Source organism: Mobula hypostoma, chromosome 5, assembly GCF_963921235.1.
Source record: "Mobula hypostoma chromosome 5, sMobHyp1.1, whole genome shotgun sequence".
Lineage (NCBI taxonomy): Eukaryota > Metazoa > Chordata > Chondrichthyes > Myliobatiformes > Myliobatidae > Mobula > Mobula hypostoma.
In genome coordinates this window covers 25,626,387-25,640,258 of record NC_086101.1, presented here as the reverse complement: position 1 = coordinate 25,640,258, position 13,872 = coordinate 25,626,387, and the positions used below count along the sequence as shown (strand labels likewise).

The 13,872-nt window shown below is 44.8% G+C and overlaps 1 protein-coding gene across 5 annotated transcripts in view; it reads left to right on the top strand.

The window, feature by feature from the left end:
* Positions 1 to 854: 854 nt before the first annotated feature.
* LOC134346159 (CD166 antigen-like) overlaps positions 855 to 13,872 on the top strand; it is a 60,111-nt gene continuing 47,093 nt past the window's right edge. For all 5 annotated transcript variants that reach the window (XM_063047470.1, XM_063047469.1, XM_063047468.1 and 2 more), the window contains exons 1-3: positions 855 to 992; positions 11,783 to 11,892; positions 13,520 to 13,721. In XM_063047470.1, the coding sequence (XP_062903540.1) occupies positions 923 to 992; positions 11,783 to 11,892; positions 13,520 to 13,721 (382 nt within the window). In that variant the 5' untranslated portion in view covers positions 855 to 922. The remainder of the gene's footprint in view (positions 993 to 11,782; positions 11,893 to 13,519; positions 13,722 to 13,872) is intronic.

Below are 13,872 nucleotides of genomic sequence, written 5' to 3'. Positions count from 1 at the left end.
AGTCACTCCTCGTATCTGGGTCAAAACTCCATCATCTTCTTCTTTCTAGAGAACAAGGCACAGGATGATTCAAAGGTGAAAGTAAATTAATTATCATCATATACTACCCTGAGATTTATTTTTTTGCATGTCTTCGCAGTAGAAGTAATAAGTACAATAGAATCAATGAAAGACTGCACAGAAACAAAAACTTCAAAGAAGACAAACTGGGTAAATACACAATAAAGGAACTGATTAATTGATTATACTGAGAACGGTCCTTGAATGTCCCCCTATGTTTAGTGATCAGTTGAGGTGAGTGTAATTATCCCCATCAGTTCAGCAGGCTGATGGTTGAAGGGTAATAGCTGTCCCTGAACAAGGTGGTGTGGGACCTAAGGCTCCTGTACCTCCTTCCCGATTCATTGGTATCACTGTGCCATGTCTTTCAAGGACTCAAATTCGCAGCGTTATTTACTTATTTATTTGTTTGTTTGCAGTTTGTTGTCAGTCTTTGTGTGCAGTTTTTCAATGACTATTGCATTTATTTATTCTACTGTGAATGCCTGCAAGAAAATTAATCAGAATGTTGTATATAGTGACATATATGTACTTGGATAATAAATTTTCTTTGAACTTTGAATCTTAAAGTTTTATCTGTAACTTCTCCAGTGCTTTGATACCCTTTGTGCAACATGGAGATTAGCTTTCACCTCATGTTCTTTAACAATTTATTAACTCCTGTTCTTTGATGAAGTCATGAGGTGCAAAGGCAATGGAGGGCTTGATCCAGTAAGGAAAGGGTTAACCAGCACTGATTCCAGCCTCCACAGCCCATAAGAGTTCTGAGAGATTCTGAGAGATAAGGTGAAGTGATCTTGTGCTGAAGCTGTAAACTGAAACACTCAGTAAATACATCCCTGGGTACTCAACTCCTCTCAGCATGGCCACATCTCCTGCTGTGATCTGTGGACTTCTCGTCTCAGTTTATGTTCATTTTGCTCCTGCCCAAGGTAAGCACCTTATTGTCATTGTCCAACTGATCCCGTCTTTAAGCAGTTGATCTTGTTTACCCTGAGCTTCTAGGGAGGCTCACCAGGTAATTGTTGCCAGGTTTAGGAACAGGGTTCAAAGCAGTTTAGAAATAGGATTTGGATAGGGTTGGTGTGGTATTAGGGATAAACATAATTAGAATAAATTTGATGTTGAGCCCACAATCAAGACTGGAATTAAGGATGTTTGTTAGGATAGGATTAAAGTTTAAATTAGGAAGATAGATAAAGACATAATTAGCAATGACCGGGTTTGAAACAGAATTAAGTAGTGGTTGAATGAGAATTGTTTCCTCTGTCTTTTTCGCCCAGGAGTGATTTTTGTTTTGGAATGGTTATGGTTAGAAATACATGATGGGATCTTCCTCTGAAATTATACAGATTTTTCAGGGCTACTCCATAAGATAACCAGGTTTATTCAAAAAGGTACGTGTAGGTCAGAATGTATTGAGGATTTTGCAGTAAATGCAGTGATCCAGGTGCATTTTACAAGGACGTTTCCATCACTCACCCTCTGTTCTCCTTGTTGGCTCGGTTGTCGGTGACCTACCATCACCCTGCATCCTGCTGGTTAGTACAGAGATTAATTATCCCAGCTGCTCTTTTGGGTAGAGGCTAGTGTCCCATCACTCTATCAGTACCAGTTATTAGAGTGGCTAGTAATCTACAATCACCCCGCCCTCCTGGTTGGTATAGTACTTAGTGACTCCTCATGCCGGCCTGGTTAGTATCGTGGATAGTGACCCTCTGTCACTCTGTACTCTCCTGGTTAGTATTGTTGTTACTGAACTATCATCACACTATGCACTCCTGGTTAGCATAGTGACTGGTGACCCATCACCCTGTGCTGTAACAGTAATTAGTTTGTGGTCAGTGACCAATCATTGTGACCCTGTATAGTTGTGGATAGCTCTCATTTGCACTGCGCTCTCCTGGTTAGTACTGTGGCAAGTGGTCTATTGTCAGACTGTGCCTTCCTGGCTAATAACATGGTGAATGACCAACCATCAGTCTCCTGGTTGGCATGATGGTTATTCATCCCCAGTTGTTCTTCCCACGGGAGCAGGGGAGGACCCACCACACATTCCCTGGTGTGGCAACCTGTGCTGTGCTGCGGTTGGTGAGAGGTAGACTGGGCATGCAGCTCCACGCTGGACTCGGGCAGGGATGCTGATGACTCTTCCATGGAGCCATCTCTGAAAGGGTTAACGCTTGAGGAGAAGAGCGAGGAAAGCTGGCGGCAGTGTGGGTCACCAGCTGTTCATGGCTGAGGGTGGGAGGGGTGCGCAACAAAGGTTGTGTGCAGCTCAGAATCAGAATCAGGTTTGTTATTACAGACATCTACCACAAAATGAGTTGTTTATCTGGAAGCAGTACAGTGCAAGACATAAAAATGTACTATAAATCACAATTTTTAAAAATAATACAAAAGAGGAATAGTGAGGTGGTATTCACAGGTTTGTGGGCCATTTAGCAATCTGATGTAGGGGGGAGAAAGCTGTTCCTAAAATGTTAAGTGTGGGTCTTCAGGGTCCTGTATCTGCTCCCTGCTGGTAGATTTCTCACGCATCGTACTGGCATAAGATGACTTAGAGGTGATAAGCCTGTTAGGACTAGCTGGAGTTATGCATTACCTCCTTCATCAAAGCTAAAGAGCCGTGGCAAAGATAAGCAACCGATATCTCCCTCCCATGCCCCATACATGACGTAGAGGGGCAGCTATCAGCCACGTGATCTCCAGCCTGCTGGCTTCATTCTTGTCCACAGTCGGAAGCTTTTTTTTCCCATCCCATCCCAAGTTTCACGATCCTGACCATGGAGTGGGTAGGCCTATGGCTGGTCATCACCTCCTGCCCGTCCAGGGAAGCGAGGCCGGACTGCTGGGAAGAGAGGTGATGGATTGGTGCACCAGAGTCAAACAGAAGTCAAGTCAAGTCAAGTCAAGTCACTTTTTATCGTCATTTCGACCATAACTGCTGGTACAGTACACAGTAAAAATGAGACAACATTTTTCGGGACCATGATGCTACTTGAAACAATACAAAAACTACATTGAGCTATGTAAAACAACACAAAAACTACACTAGACTACAGACTTACCCAGGACTGCATAAATTGCACAAAACAGTGCAGGCATTACAATAAATAATAAAGACAATAGGCACAGTAGAGGGCAGTAGGTTGGTGTCAGTCCAGGCTCTGGGTATTGAGGAGTCTGATGGCTTGGGGGAAGAAACTATTGCATAGTCTGGTCGTGAGAGCCTGAATGCTTTGGTGCCTTTTACCAGATGGCAGGAGGGAGAAGAGTTTGTATGAGGGGTGTGTGGGGTCCTTCATAATGCTGTTTGCTTTACGGATGCAGCGTGTGGTGTAAATGTCTGTAATGGCAGGAAGAGAGACTCCAATGATCTTCCCAGCTGACCTCACTATCCGCTGCAGGGTCTTGCGATCTGAGACGGTGCAATTTCTGAACCAGGCAGGAATGCAGCTGCTCAAGATGCTCTCGCTACATCCTCTGTAGAATGTGGTGAGGGTGGGGGGGTGGGAGATGGACTTTTCTCAGCCTTCGCTTTGGGCTTTCTTTGCTATGCAGCTAGTGTTGCGGGACCAGGTGAGATTCTCCTCCAGGTGAACACCAAGAAATTTGGTGCTCTTAATGATCTCTACGGAGGAGTCGTCCATGTTCAGTGGAGAGTGGTCACTCCATGTCCTCCTGAAGTCAACAACCATCTCTTTCACATTCAGAGACAGGTTAGGCTAGCATGAGTCCTCTGTTATATTAGCTCAGGAGTATAGCAGAATGAGGCAGAAATACTGACCCCCCCCCTCCCTCTGTCCCTCTGTCCTCACTCAGTCCTCCTGCTTAGTGTTCCAGTCTGACTCCATACCCCTCTTCTGTAACCCTGTTCCATTTCCCTGTGCTGCATCCCTCCTTCACACTCACACCTGCTCTGTACCTCAACTCAATCTCTATGGTGCCACTCCATCACCCAGCTCCATGCTGCTGTGTCCCTCTCTGTATCCTGCCCTGTGAAGCCCGTCCATTTCCATCTGTACCACTGATTATTACCTGATTGCCCACTTCACCTCCATATCCTGTTCCATGTCTCTCCTTATATTCCTCCTCGATCTCTATCTCAACTCCATGTCTCACTCTATCCCTGCTTGGTCCCTTGTAGTTCAACCCTGTACCCTTTTTCCATATCCCTGCTCCTGGTTACATACAGCGGCATATTACATGGAATACAGCCCAGACAAGCTATTCAGCACACAATATTGTGCTGGCCTTTTAATCTACTCTGAGAGCAATCTAACCCTTCTCTCCTACACAGCCATCCACTTGTCTATCATACATGCATCTATTCAAGAGTTTCTTAAATGTCCCGACTGTATCTGCTTCTGCCACCACCTCTGTCAGCGCATCCCATGGACCCACCACTCTCTGATTAAAAAAACTAACCTCTGACATTCCCCTGTACCAGGTGTTCCCAACCTGATGCCATGGTGTTGGTCCATGGCATAAAAAAGGTTGAGAAACACTGCCCTATGTTTTCCTCTAATCATCTTCGTATTGGACATTTCCTTCCTGGTGATCCATTTCATCTGTGCCTCTTATCATCTTGTACACATATCTAAAACACCATGAGGTGTCATTTGCAGGGACAGAAGGAAGGGGAATGGAGCAGAGTTACAGGGTGGAGTGACAGAGCCTCAGTACATGCCCTTGCTGTGTATTACGCACACTCCCCCGTCCCATCGTTTGTCACTCTCATACTCTTTCTCTGTACCCTCCCTTCGTATTCCTGATCCACGTCTACCTCGGCATTCCTGGTCTGAATATTTGCTCTATAAACCACTCTGTAGACCCTGCTCCTCACTCTTTCTCCAGATGCTGCCCCACCTCTTCTCCGTGCCTCCACTGTAGCCTCACTTCATAACACTGTACAATCATCTGTAAACAGTTTTCATAGCTGCTTCATAACTGTGCTCCATATCTGGCAACAATTGGAGCCTATAACCGGCTTCACAACATAGCACCTCCTCCATTCTTCATATGCTGAATTCAAACCTGTGCTCTACACAGAACCTTGACTCCTATCCCCTGCACAGAACCTTCACTTCTATCCCCGGTATACAACCTTCATTCTCGTTCCCTGTACTGAACCTTTAAACTGAACTGAACCATTGCTCTGTACCCCTATACTGAATATTTACTCTAAACCCCTATACTGAACCTTAATTCTGTACCCCCACACTATTATAAAAGGGCCTCAAACAGTAGCTGGGAAGTGGACCACAAATTACAATGGGAAATAGAAAAGGTGTGTCAAAAGGGCATTTTATGATATACATGGGATACTTTAACATCCAGGTTGATTAGGAAAATGAGTTTGGTAATAGATCTCAAGAGAGTAAGTTCATTGATTGCCTACGAGATGGCTTTTTAGAGCAGCTTGTCATTGACCAGCTATACTGGGTTGAACAAGAAGTGATTAGGAAGCTGAAGATCTCTAAGAGAACAGTGATCACAATATGATTGAGTTCAACTTGAAGTCTGATAGAGAGAAAGTAAAGTCTCATGTAGCAGTACTTCAGTGGAATAAAGAAAATTACATAGTCTAAGAGAGGAGCTGGCCAGAGTAAATTGGAAGGAGATGTTGGCAGGGATGACAGCAGAGCAGTAATGGTGTAAGTTTCTGAGAAAAATGAGGAAGGTGCATTATAGATGTATTCCAAAAACGAAGAAATACTCAAATAGCAAAATAGTACAACCATGGCTGACAAGGGAAATCAAAGCTAATGTAAAAGCAAAAGAGAGGGCATACAACAAAGCAACAATGAGTGGAAAGATAGAAGCTTTTATAAACCTACAGAGAACAACTAAAAGAATCATTAGGAAGGAAATAATAAAATTTGAAAGCAAGCTAACAAACAGTATCAAAGTGAATAGAAAAAGCTTTTTCAAGTATGTAAAAAATAAAAGAGAGATGAGAGTGGATATAGGACCACAAGAAAATGAAGCCAGAGAAATAATAAAGGGGGACAAGGAAATGGCAGACGAACTAAATGAGCATTTTGCATCAGTCTTCACTGTGGGAGACACTATGCCAGATGTTGAAAGGTGTAAGGAAAGAGAAATGAGCGCAGTTACTATTACAAGGGAAAAGCTGAAAGACTTAAGGGTATATAGGTCATCCGGACCAGATTAACTGCATCCTAGGGTTCTGAAAAGAGGTAGCGGTAGAAATTGTGAAGTCATTGGAAATTATCTTTCAAAAATCATTGGACTCTAGCATGGTGCCAGAGGACTGGAAAATTGCAAATGTCATTCCACTCTTTGAGAAAGGAGGAAGGAAGCAGAAAGGAAATTATAGACCAGTTAGTATGACCTCAGTGGTTGGGAAGATGTTAGAGTCAATTGTTAACGATGAGGTTATGGAGTAGTTGGTGACACAGGACAAGATAGGACAATGCCAGCATGATTTCCATGAGGGAAAATCTTGCCTGATGATCTTGTTGGAATTCTTTGGTAAGATTACAGGTAGGGTAGATAAAGGGGACGCAGTGGATGTTGTATGTTTGGAATGTCAGGCCTTTGACAAGGTGTCACGCATGAGGCTGCTTTCCAAGTTAAGCGCCTGTGGTATTAAAGGAAAGTTACTAACGTAGTTAGAGCATTGGCTGATTGGTAGGAGAGTGTGAGTGGAATAAAAGGAAGAGATGGATAGAGCTCTTAAAGATAGCGGAATCAAAGGTTATGGGGATAAGGCAGTAACTGGATACTGATTGTGGATGATCAGCCATGATCACAGTGAATGGTGGTGCTGGCTCGAAGGGCTGAATGGTCTACTCCTGCACCTATTGTCTATTGTCTATTGTCTATAAAAGGATCCTTTTCTAGTTGGCTGCCAGTAACAAGTGGTGTTCCGCGGTGGTCAGTGTTGGGACCACTTCTTTTTATGCTGTATATCAATGACTTAGATGATGGAATAGATAGCTTAGTTGCCAGGTTTGCAGATGATATGAAGATTGGTGGAGGGGCAGGTAGTGTTGAGAAAAAAAGTAGGCTACAGAAGGACTTAGACAGATTAGGAAAATGAGCAAGAAAATGGCAAATGAAATACATTGCTGGAAAATGCATGGTCATGCACCTTGGTAGTAGAATTAAATGTGCAGACTATTTTCTAAACGGGGAGAAAAATCCAAAAATCTGAGATGCAAAATGTCTTGGGAGTCCTTGTGCAGAACACCCTAAAGCTTAACTTGCAGGTTCAGTTGGTGGTGAGGAAGGCAAATGCAATATTAGTATTCATTTCAAGAGGTCTGGAATACAAGAGCAGGGATGTGATGCTAAGGCTTTATAAGGCACTGGTGAGGCCTCAACTTGAACATTGTGAGCAGCTTTGGGCTCCTCATCTTAGAAAAGATGTACCGGCATTGGAGAGGGTTCAGAGGAGGTTCACAAGGATGATTCCAGGAATGAAAGGGTTATCAGATGAGGAATGTTTAATGGCTCTCAGTTTGTACTCACTGGAATTGAGTAGGATGTGGGGGGAATCACACTGAGACCTTTCAAATTTTGAAAGCCCTAGGTAGAGAAGATGTGGAAAAGATGTTTCCCATGGTTGGGGAGTCTAGGACAAAAGGGCACAGCCTCAGGATAGAGGGGCATCCACTTAAAACAGTGATATAGAGAAATTTCATTAGCTGGAGGGTGGTGAATTTCTTGAATTTGTTACCACAGACAACTTTGGAGTCCAGGTCATTGTGTGTATTTAAGGCAGAGCTTGACGGGTTCTTGATTGGACATGGCATCAAAGGATAGGGGAAGAAGGCTTCTCAGGCTTTTGCTTGTGCTTACCCTTCAGTTTCCCTGCACCTCAGACCACAGGCTTTCCTTCCATTCCAGGTTGCAGCCTGGTGCAGACAAGAGATCTTATAGAACATATAAAATCATGAAAGGGAGAAATAAGGTAGAGGCAAGAAAGTTGCTGCCACTGGTAGGTGAGACAAGAACTAGGGGACATAGCCTCAAGATCTGGGGGAATGGACTTAGGATGGGGATGAGCAGGAACTGCTTTTCCCAGAGGGTGGTGAATCTGTGGAATTCTCTGCCCAGTGAGGCAGTGGACGCTATCTCAGTAAATATATTATAATAACATAAGAAATAGGAGCAGGAGTAGGCCATCCGGCCCTTTAAGCCAGCCCTGCCATTCAATAAGAACATGGCTGATCTGTCCTTAAACTCAGCTCCATCTACCTGCCTTTTCCCCATAATTCTTAATTCCCCTACTATGTAAAAATCTATCTAACTGAATCTAAAATATATTTAGTGAAGAAGCCTCACCTGCTTCCCGGGGCAGAGAATTCCACAGATTCACCACTCTCTGGGAAAAACAGTTTCTCCTCATCTTGTCCCCAAATCTTGAGGCAATGTCCCCTAGTTCTAGTCTCACCTACCAATGGAAACAACTTTCCTACTTCTATCTTACCTATCCCTGTCAAAATTTTGTATGTTTCTATAAGATCCCCTCTCATTCTTCTGAATTCCAGAGAGTATGGTCCCAGGCGACTCAATCTCTCCTCATAGGTTAAACCCTTCATCCCTGGAATCAACCTGGTGAACCTCCTCTGCACTGCCTCCAAAGCCAGTATATCCTTCCTCAAGTATGGAGACCAGAACTGCAACACAGTACTCCAGGTGCGGTATCACCAGTACCCTGTATAGTTGCAGCATGACCTCCCTGCTCTTGAGTTCAATCCCTCTAGCAATGAAGGCCAACATTCCGTTTGCCTTCTTAATAACCTGTTGTACCTGCAAGCCATCTTTTTGTGACTCATGCACAAGCACTCCCAAGTCCCTCTGCACAACAGCATGCTGTAATCTTTCACAATTTAAATAATAATCTGCTCTTCTATTATTCCTTTCAAAATGGATGTTCTCACATTTACAAATGTTGTATTCGATCTGCCAGACCTTGGTCCACTCACTTAACCTATCTATATCCCTCTGCAGACTCTCCACATCCTCTCCACATCCTCTGTACAATTTGCTTTTCCACTCAGTTTAGTGTCATCAGCAAATTTTGCTAGCTACACTCGGTCCCCTCTTCCAAACCATCAGTGTAAATGGTAAACAGCTGCGGGCCCAGTACTGACCCCTGCGGCACTCCACTCACCACTGACTACCAACCAGAGAAACACCCATTTATACCAACTCTCTGTCTTCTGTTGGTTAACCAATCCACTATCCATGCCAATACACTTCCTCCGACTCCATGCATCCGTATCTTATTTATAAGTCTCTTGTGCGGCACCTTATCGGATGTCTTCTGGAAATCCAAGTATACGACATCTACCTGTTCCCCTCCATCCACTGCATTCATTACGTCCTCAAAGAACTCCAGTAAGTTTGTCAAACAGGACCTGCCCTTTCTGAATCCATGCTGCATTTGTCTAATGGAACAACTCCTTTCTAAATGTTTCGCTATTTCTTCCTTCATGACAGTTTCAAGCATTTTCCCAACTACAGATGTTAAGCTAACTGGCCTATAGTTGCCCGTCTTTTGCCTACATCCTTTTTTAAAAAGTGGCGTGACATTTGCTGTCTTCCAATCTGCCTGGACCTGCCCAGAGTCTAGAGAATTTTGGTAAATGATTACCAACGTGTCTACTATAACCTCCACCAATTCCCGCAACACCCTGGGATGCATCCCATCAGGACCAGGGGACTTATCTACCTTCAGGCCTCCTAATTTGCTCGTCATGATCTCTTTAGTGACAGTGATTTTATTGAGGTCCTCACTTCCCATTTCGTCCATAACATCATTCTTTAGCATATTGGACATGTCCTCCACCATGAAGACCGACACAAAATAGACAAGGTTGGAGAGGTTTTGGCATAGTAAGGGAAATAGGGATTAGAGGGAAAAGGCAGGTAGGTGGAAATGAGTCCATAACCAGATCAGCCATGAGCTTATTGAATGGCGGAGCAAGCTTGACGGGCTGGATGGCCTACTCTTGATCCTATTTCTTATGTTCTAAGTCTCTGACACCTGCTGCCCTTCCTGGAGAAGGGAGGTTGATTTCCGGGTAAAGAGACGAGAATCCAATGGGCAGGCCCCACTCAAAGTCGTGTGAAGGATGGACTGGGCAAGGCCCGTGTTATATAACCTCAGGCCGGGTCTTTATAAGAATCAGACAGCATTATCAACTCCCACTCTGTGCCTCTGCCCTTTATTACTACGCCATGCCAATGCTCCATACCCCACTGCATACTCCAGTTTCATGCATGTCCCATTCTGTTCTCCTGTTCGGTACCTCACTTTCCCATCTCCATACCACCAATTCACGTCTCTGCAGTCCACACACTAGCTCCATATTCCACTCCAGACCTGCTCTTTATACAAGACCATAAGACCAAAAGAAATAGGTGGAAGATTAGGCCATTCAGCCCATCAAGTCTGCTATGCCATTCAATTATGTCTTATGTATTTTCCCTCTCAACCCCATTCTCTTGCCTTCTCCCCATAACCTTTAAGGTCCTTACTAATCAAGAACCTATCAGCCTCCTCTTTAAATATACCAGTGAGGTCACCTCCATAGCCATACGTAGCAATGAATCCCACAGAATCACCATCCTCTGGCTCAGGAAGTTCCTCTTCATCTCTGTTGTAACGGGAAGTCCTTCAATTCTGAAGCAGTCATGTCCACTATATGTCCACATCCTCTGCACATCCACTCTATCTGGCCCTTTCAGTATTCAAAACTTAAGTGAGTACATACCCAGAGCCATCGTGCTCCTCATGCATTAACCCTTTCATTCCAGGGATTATTCTCATCTCTGTCTTCTGGACTCTCTCCAATGCCAGCACATCCTTTCTTAGACATGGGGAAATAAAGTGCTCATAATACTCCAAATATGACCCACTCTATAGTCTTGGTCCATATTCCCCCTTCATTATGTCCATGTGTGTGTCCTTCCAGTCTGCAACCCTTCTCCGATCACCTACTCTGTACGCTTCTCTTCACCCCGATCTGTTTTTCACTCCCTCGCGAAACTCCTGAACCTTACCCCAGCACCTCATCCTTTCTCTGTTCTCCTGCTCCATACCTCATTCACCATACCCCTTCTCCGTCCTCTTTCAAATGACTCCATTGACAATGGTTACAGGGTCCTCGCCCTTTGTACTGTAGCTACTGAGAAGTTTGCTGTAATGCAGGAGGAATGCAGACAGTAACAGATAGCATGGATCCTTCTCGCTTTCCTGTTCCATGGTATGCATGTTCAGAAGTTGACCCGGCCTTGCTCTGCCAGACAGCAATGAATTGTTTCCTTTCTAATTGCACTTAGATCCATTTCTCTTTCCACTAACTTCCAACAATTTCTAGCTCACTCCCCCCCCCCACTTCCATTCCCATTCCGGTTACCCTCTCACCCTATCTCTTTTCCTCACCTTCTCATCAGCAACTTCTGATATCCATCCCTTCCTTCCATAGTCCATCGTCCTCACCTACTGCAATCCTTCTTCTGCAGTCCTTTACCGCTTCCACCTAATCCCACCCAGCTTCATACTTTATCCTCTCTCCCCCACCCACCCAACTTCCCTCTCACCTGGTTTCAAATATTTGTGTGTTTTGATCCATGGGAAGTGACTTCGAGGTGTGCAATGAAAGTTGTTAAAAATCTAAAAGGCTTTCAGGAAATGGGGCTAACTAAGTTTCCTTATATAAAAATTTCTTTCAAACAGATCAAAGTGCAAGTGCATCCCTCAGACTGCTCTCTGAGGTCGGGAAGGAACTCCAGCTCTCATGTGACGTGCCTCATGAGAATAACACACTGACTATACGATGGCTGCAGGTAAGGTCTTTTTAGATGGCCCTTGGCTGCCTGCGTTGTGCTGTGTCTTGAGGAGAACATAATGTAGGCTGTACTTTATTTCAACGCAATTGCTCTACCTGTGTTGGTCACATTCTAAAGCCTGGAGTCACAGGTTCAAGTCTCACCCCAGGAACTTAAGCACGGGGTCAAGGCTGGTGCCTCAGTGCTGCACTGTGGGATAACTGCATTGTGATCAGTGCTGCCTCCTGGATGAGACATTAAGTCAGGTCCCATCTTCCCTCTCAGATGGAGAGCACTCAGACAGCGCTGGGAGTCTCAGGAGCTGTGATGCAGCGGATGGACTAGCTGGGCCATTGTGCTCTACTTCTGACAGTGCAATAACAATATTTTATATTATTTGATGTTTCAAATGTCCACTCTCAGTTTAGCTTCATGTCTCTTGGTAGCATATTCGAAGCAAAAGAGCCATTCGCCCAATATTCTACACTGTTCCCACTGACTCCAGACAGAAGGGCATAGATTTCGATCAATTCCCCATGGTCTCACTCCTTCTCATCTCTTTAAACCTCTTCCACCATTTCATCCAGACGATGATCTTCCAGTTGCACCCTCTCCCCATCCCCTCCTCCACAGGTAGCCTGGGTGGCGGGGTGGAGATACATCTCTACCAAAGGAGGTGCAAAGGTGCTCCTTCCTTCCACTAGCTTGCAGGTCACCCTTGGGCAAGATGTATCACCTGTGCAGCCCCCGAGTCAGGGTCAGGTGAAGCCATGGAAGCAGGTGGTGGATGGTTGTCTGGGCAGCTGGTGCATATCACCAGTCCTGGTTATGTGTCCACTCAAGCCAGGCAGTCAATCTCTGAAGAGTGTTGTTTAAGGCTGGGGTCACCTGTCCAGAAGAAAGCAAAGGCAAGCCACTTCCGCAGAAGAAAAATTGCCAAGAACAACCATTGTCGTGTAAAGACCAAGACCATTCACATGATACAATAAGGCACATAACAAATGAACCACTGGCAGCCAAGCCTTCACCTGCCAAGGCCTGAAGGCAATTCTGGAATTTCCTCCCCAAACCTCTCTACCTCCCTGCCTCGCTTTGCATTTGTGAGCACGAGCCTCCCCACCATTGCAGGCATCTTCAAAAGGTGGTCCTCAAGGAGGTGCACCCATCACTAAGGACCCTCACCACCTGGGACATGCCCTCTCCTGATAACTACTATCCAGGAGAACGTACAGGAGCCTGAAGAACCACATCCAGCACTTTAGGAACAGGTCCTTCCCCTCCACCATTAGATTTCTGAAAGATCCCTGAAACCATGAGCACTACCTCACTGTTCCTCACCTGCAGTGTCTTTTGTACTTTATTTTGATTTTTGCTGTATTGCTGCCGTAAAACAACATATGTCAGTGATAATCACCCTGATTCTGATTCTGATTCTGATACTGAGGTGTTCGTTGTAATCCCTTACCTCTTTGATCCAGTCACCTGCTCCGACACCTCAACATAGCTCCATGCCAAGCTTTAATACCTTGAAGCAAACTGGGAAAAGTTGTTGAAATGGAAGTCGTTATGTGGCATCATGGCCCCAAGTTGCGGACTTCCATCATCTTAATTCTCCTTGTTTTCTTCTTGTACTTCCCCATCCCAGAAAACACGTTCCATGAACGAATGGGAAGAGATTGCTGGGTTACCTGGAGACGAGGCGCCCGTGAATCAGGAGAGATTTAAGGTCCTTGAGAATGGGAGTCTGGTGATCACATCCGTGAGAGTCAAAGATGAGGGGCAGTTCAAATGTCATGTGGGGAAGAGTGGTTCAGAGGACCACTCCATCATAAACGTGGCTGTCTTTAGTGAGTATCGCTGCTCCCTCAGTCTGAGAGAGTTTTATTCAATAAATTGGACCATAACATTGAATGGCCTTTCACAGTGCTGGATTTCTACTAATCTCTACATCCATTTCCACATCTTCTCACTCGACTGCCTTGGTCACCAATGAACATA